Source organism: Abramis brama (assembly GCF_963993115.1).
Source record: "Abramis brama genome assembly, chromosome: 25".
NCBI lineage: Eukaryota > Metazoa > Chordata > Actinopteri > Cypriniformes > Leuciscidae > Abramis > Abramis brama.
The window spans coordinates 6,216,100-6,220,569 of NC_139987.1; the positions used below are offsets into that span (position 1 = coordinate 6,216,100).

Sequence of the window (4,470 nt, forward strand, 5' to 3'; positions counted from 1 at the left end):
TGGCTGAATGCTAATTAATGCATTAATACAATCATATTCTGATGGACTGGTGATTCAAGAGAGAGGTAGTAAACATTCAGTAGGCTATAGGCTGTTTACTTTGTAGCTAGCATTTAGTTTCAGGTCTGAACATACAAAAGTGTCAAGACACAAAGTTTATTTGGTATAAATACGAGACACCATAATTATAGTTTAAATGATCGAGAAATCACGATTTTGAATGTGTGAAAATAAACTAATATTATTATTATTATTTTTTTTAAAGGCTAAAATGTTGCTAGCCTACATAGCCTAGTCCGACAGAATAACAAGCCATAATTCAGAATGTATAGGCCTAAATTACCATTTCTGCGTTATGTTCATTTTCAAATGGCCTATATAAATATATTTTATGCTTTTGGCTACGATATTTAACACTAGTTTATTGAGGTTTTTTTTTCTTTCTTCAATAGAGGAAAATGGCTTACCGTGCTCCATTTTGTAAAATCGGTGTAAGCTATTTAATCACGTCGTCTAACAATAGTTTAAACCATTAATTTATTAAGCTACGTAATTCAAATTGTTACTTTGACGTTGTTATAAGATCTAGCCTACATTGTAATTTCTACATAAAGTTACATAGCCTATTCGTATAACTTGTGTTTGATGTAGTATTATTTTTGGAAATTAATTGATAGTTGTATCGTTAAAACCATAACAATAAAGGGTGTTTAATCAAGTGGGTTAAATCCATTCTGGAATGAAAATAATAATAAAAAAAAATAAATAAAAAAAAACGACGGTGAAATATTAAAACAGCCTCAAGATACCACGATAGATAGTGTGCAATTAATAGAGCTAAGTATAAAATATACGTTAAATCTCTTGCATCTTATGTTCACTTCGCACCAGGTTATAAAAATTATTTAGACTAAAAATGTGAAGAATGTAGCTCTTAGAATGTAGGCTAATAGACCAATTTTTCAAACTAATTAGGCCTACTAGAATGAGGACAAAAATATACATTTTATAATATATAGGCTATATTTAGTAATATAATATTTTGTCCGTTTATGCTAAAAACCAAAACAAACACATGAAAAGTAGGCCTAAGCACATAACATTTATAGGTCTAATCATCATTATAAATAACGTAGGCTATTGAAAAATAAGCGAAAAAGTGTGGATCACATGGCCTATAAGCCAACTTTTAAATCTCTGTAGGAAGTGTCTTTAATAAAAGAGAAATTGACTCGTGGCCTCCCAACAGGTCACACTGCAGGAGAAGCATGTTTACCCCAGTATTCCCCCTTTCACCCCAGTATTCCCCCTTTCATCCCACACACACTCCCAACACTGACATCACGCATTTCTCCCTCGACAACATTAGCATCTGTATTATAGTGTTACCATTATCATACGGGTTTCCGTTGCAAATCGAGTCTTCAGCCAAAAGAGATTTGTGCTCGACCTCCCGCCATCATCCTATAGTTTATTCTAATGAATATTCTATATAAAGGAAGTATACGTAAATCAAACTTTAAAGATAATACCTCATTTGACTAGAGAAGAGCCATTTTATCCGTACGATGTTATATGCTAAAAGAATAGGTCGTCCCAAAATTTCAAAATAAAATTTAGAGGTGGAATTAGGACTACTATCAGGTATTCTACAGCAGTCTATAAGAAGTGTAGGAATGTAATAAAACCTCTTGCCCTCACATAAATATTTAATGTCAAATAATCAACCCTATAAGCTTATGACAAATATAAAACATTAATGTATACTGGACAGCATAAATATCTTAATTCAAATACTTCATTGCACTGAATTTAAAATCAAATTAGTGCAAAGAAAACAATATTGTGGCAAAATTTACACAATATTTATTAATTCAGATAAAAAATAAGAAATATAGACTTACATAGAAAACATACAATTGACAGCTGTAAAGGCATCAAACAGAAAATGAATGAAAATTATAACGGAGCCATTTGACATGGGGCAAGCGGTCCATCATGTCTCCAGAGAATCCATCTGGACACTGGCTAGACAGAGTGACCTTCCTAATGAGCCCTTGCTCCCCATCGTAACCCCGCCACGCTCCTGTAAGGTACGGGACAGTGAATATCCCTCAGCAGCCAGATTCCCGGTGATGTTACGTTTTATTGGAATTAAAACCAAAATAAAGTCTTTTCACCGGATTGGTCGGAAAGCCCACGGGCTGGGATTGAAATCGGCCTTGGCGTTGTTGATGGATCATCTGATATTTGACCTTTTGAAGGGTGGAGGGGCTTCTGTATGGGTGTGGCATTCATTTTAGAGTCAGTTAGCCTCCATGAAGAGTAGAGATAAAGACAACGTTATCCTGGTCCTGAAGATGGTATTCCAGTTCACCCTGCAAGGGATATGGATGCACATGCAAGAAAAAAAAAAACATTTGGCAAATATCATCTTAAAAAAAAAAATCTACACTGAAGACCTAATATATACCCAGAAAAAAGTACATATTTAATGTAATTCATTAGAATTTAGAATTATTGTAGAATTCATTAGAAAGAGTTGCAGCTTTAAATCAACACTTGATTTGCAGGTTTTAGTCATTGACAGTTGTTGAGACATTGACTTTTTTCAATTGATTGTGTTACTTTAAATTACGGTCTGATGCCAATACATGTTTTCCTGAAAGAACAACCCAGCACAACCTTTATGTGCATTAGATGAATGAAGAGAAGCTGACACTGGACCTAAAATGAGCATGTCATTAAAACAGAGAGTGGAAGGAGTGACTGAGGAACTGTACACACACGCACACACAAACATACACACACCGTCTTACCATTAGTTCCCAGTCTGCGTCGTTAATCAATACGAGAATCCCAGGTCTACTGTGTGTCAAAAAGAAGAGCTCATGTAAGTGATGTGAGCTACACTAAAACATGACAGTAGAGCAGCTCTCTGATAATAATAATACGCAGCCTGTATGTACACAATGAATATCGCCAGTGCTGCGGTTTTCTAGGACCCTTGCATCCGCAGTTCATTAATTGAAAGAGCTTCTCTCGTACAAACATACACATGCAAGATGAAACACAATGAAGACTATGCATAGAAAATCCTCTCACAAAGATTAGTAAAATATTTATAATTACAGAAATCAATAACACAATACAGCATTATATAAAATAACACAATATATCACTTTGGATTTTGCTTTGTTTCCAGCCATTAATACCTGCCTACTCAGATTATGAAAAAAGAAAATATTTTAATAATCATAAGGAATTTTATATTTGATTTTATATTTGAAGTACGAGGTGCTAATGTAGGTGAAGGGGTTGCCCCTCACGGCTAAATAGTCAACGGTGAGGTTTATACGCCATTGAAGACTACACTGTGTATCAGAGGTATTTTCAGGTAGACGTCCATGCTGATAACGGCAATAAAGGTCATTTACGATGATTCTCTCTATAAAACCTGTTATATCACAATTTCAAAAAATAAAAATCCACTCAAGGCTGAGGAAGCAAGTATAATTTCTTATTCCTGATGCATTCAAAAAGTGAAGTATTTTATCACAAAAGGGAATGTGGTGTGATTCTACCTCCTTGACCTCACGGCGGAATCTGCAGCGAACACGTAGCACTGCATTTATGACGAGTGTGTGTCTACAGCGCGCGTGTATATTTTGTCTGAGCATCATCCTGCATCGGTACGTATTTACTGTGCATCTGCGAAGTGTGTGTACTTACACAGTGTCGCCCTGCATAAAGAGCTCTGGGCGCTCCTTCAGCATGTTCCCTCGAATCCACGCCAGCAGCTGCTTCATGTTCCCTGTAAGAGTACCACAGAGGTCAGAGTTCACAGGTCAGAGTTCAGTGAGCCAGCCCCACGGTCGATGTGACGCGACAGAGCCTCGAACGCAAGGTGGGGGAGGTATATCAAGAATAGACTCACCCACTGTCATTTTTGAGCACACCATTGAAAATACAGCAGTGATGGCGATTAAATTCAGATTCGTAAACACAGAGACGCCATTAACTGTAGCCGTATCAGCCTGAAAGCAACCGGACCAGGTAAACGTGACTGGAATAGGTAAGTTTAAATACAGAAGGTTAGCACCGAAAAGCTGTATATCTATTGGGGGGGGGGGTTGATGATTGATGGATATAAACCCAGGGGCGCCAATGTGAATTCAAATTAAATCTAGGATGTCTGCACACCCCCCACGAAAACAAAATGTGCTAGAGCCGACATTTGTAAGCCCTATGATTAGCGAAAACAAAAATGTCTTGTAAATACCTGTATGACAAATTTTTTACTTAGAATGTCTTGGTGGGTGTTGTAAAACAATCACATTTTTTCCTCCAGAATCCATGCAAATATCACCCGATCAAAGGTATTGGATGTTATTCCACTAATTGAAGGGCAATAAAGTTTAGTCTTCAAGATTTGTGTTGTGTGTTCTGTGATAATACAAGCGCGTGATG

The 4,470-nt window shown here is 36.5% G+C and overlaps 1 protein-coding gene across 2 annotated transcripts in view; it reads right to left on the bottom strand.

The window, feature by feature from the left end:
* Positions 1-1,843: 1,843 nt before the first annotated feature.
* urm1 (ubiquitin related modifier 1) overlaps positions 1,844-4,470 on the bottom strand; it is a 7,788-nt gene continuing 5,161 nt past the window's right edge. The window contains exons 3-5 of one of the 2 annotated variants that reach the window (XM_084104598.1): positions 3,733-3,814; positions 2,820-2,865; positions 1,844-2,378 (exon numbers count right to left, since the gene is read on the bottom strand). In XM_084104598.1, the coding sequence (XP_083960724.1) occupies positions 2,310-2,378; positions 2,820-2,865; positions 3,733-3,814 (197 nt within the window). In that variant the 3' untranslated portion in view covers positions 1,844-2,309. Of the gene's footprint in view, positions 2,379-2,819; positions 2,869-3,732; positions 3,815-4,470 lie in introns of both variants that reach the window. The other variant, XM_084104597.1, reaches the window with a different exon arrangement.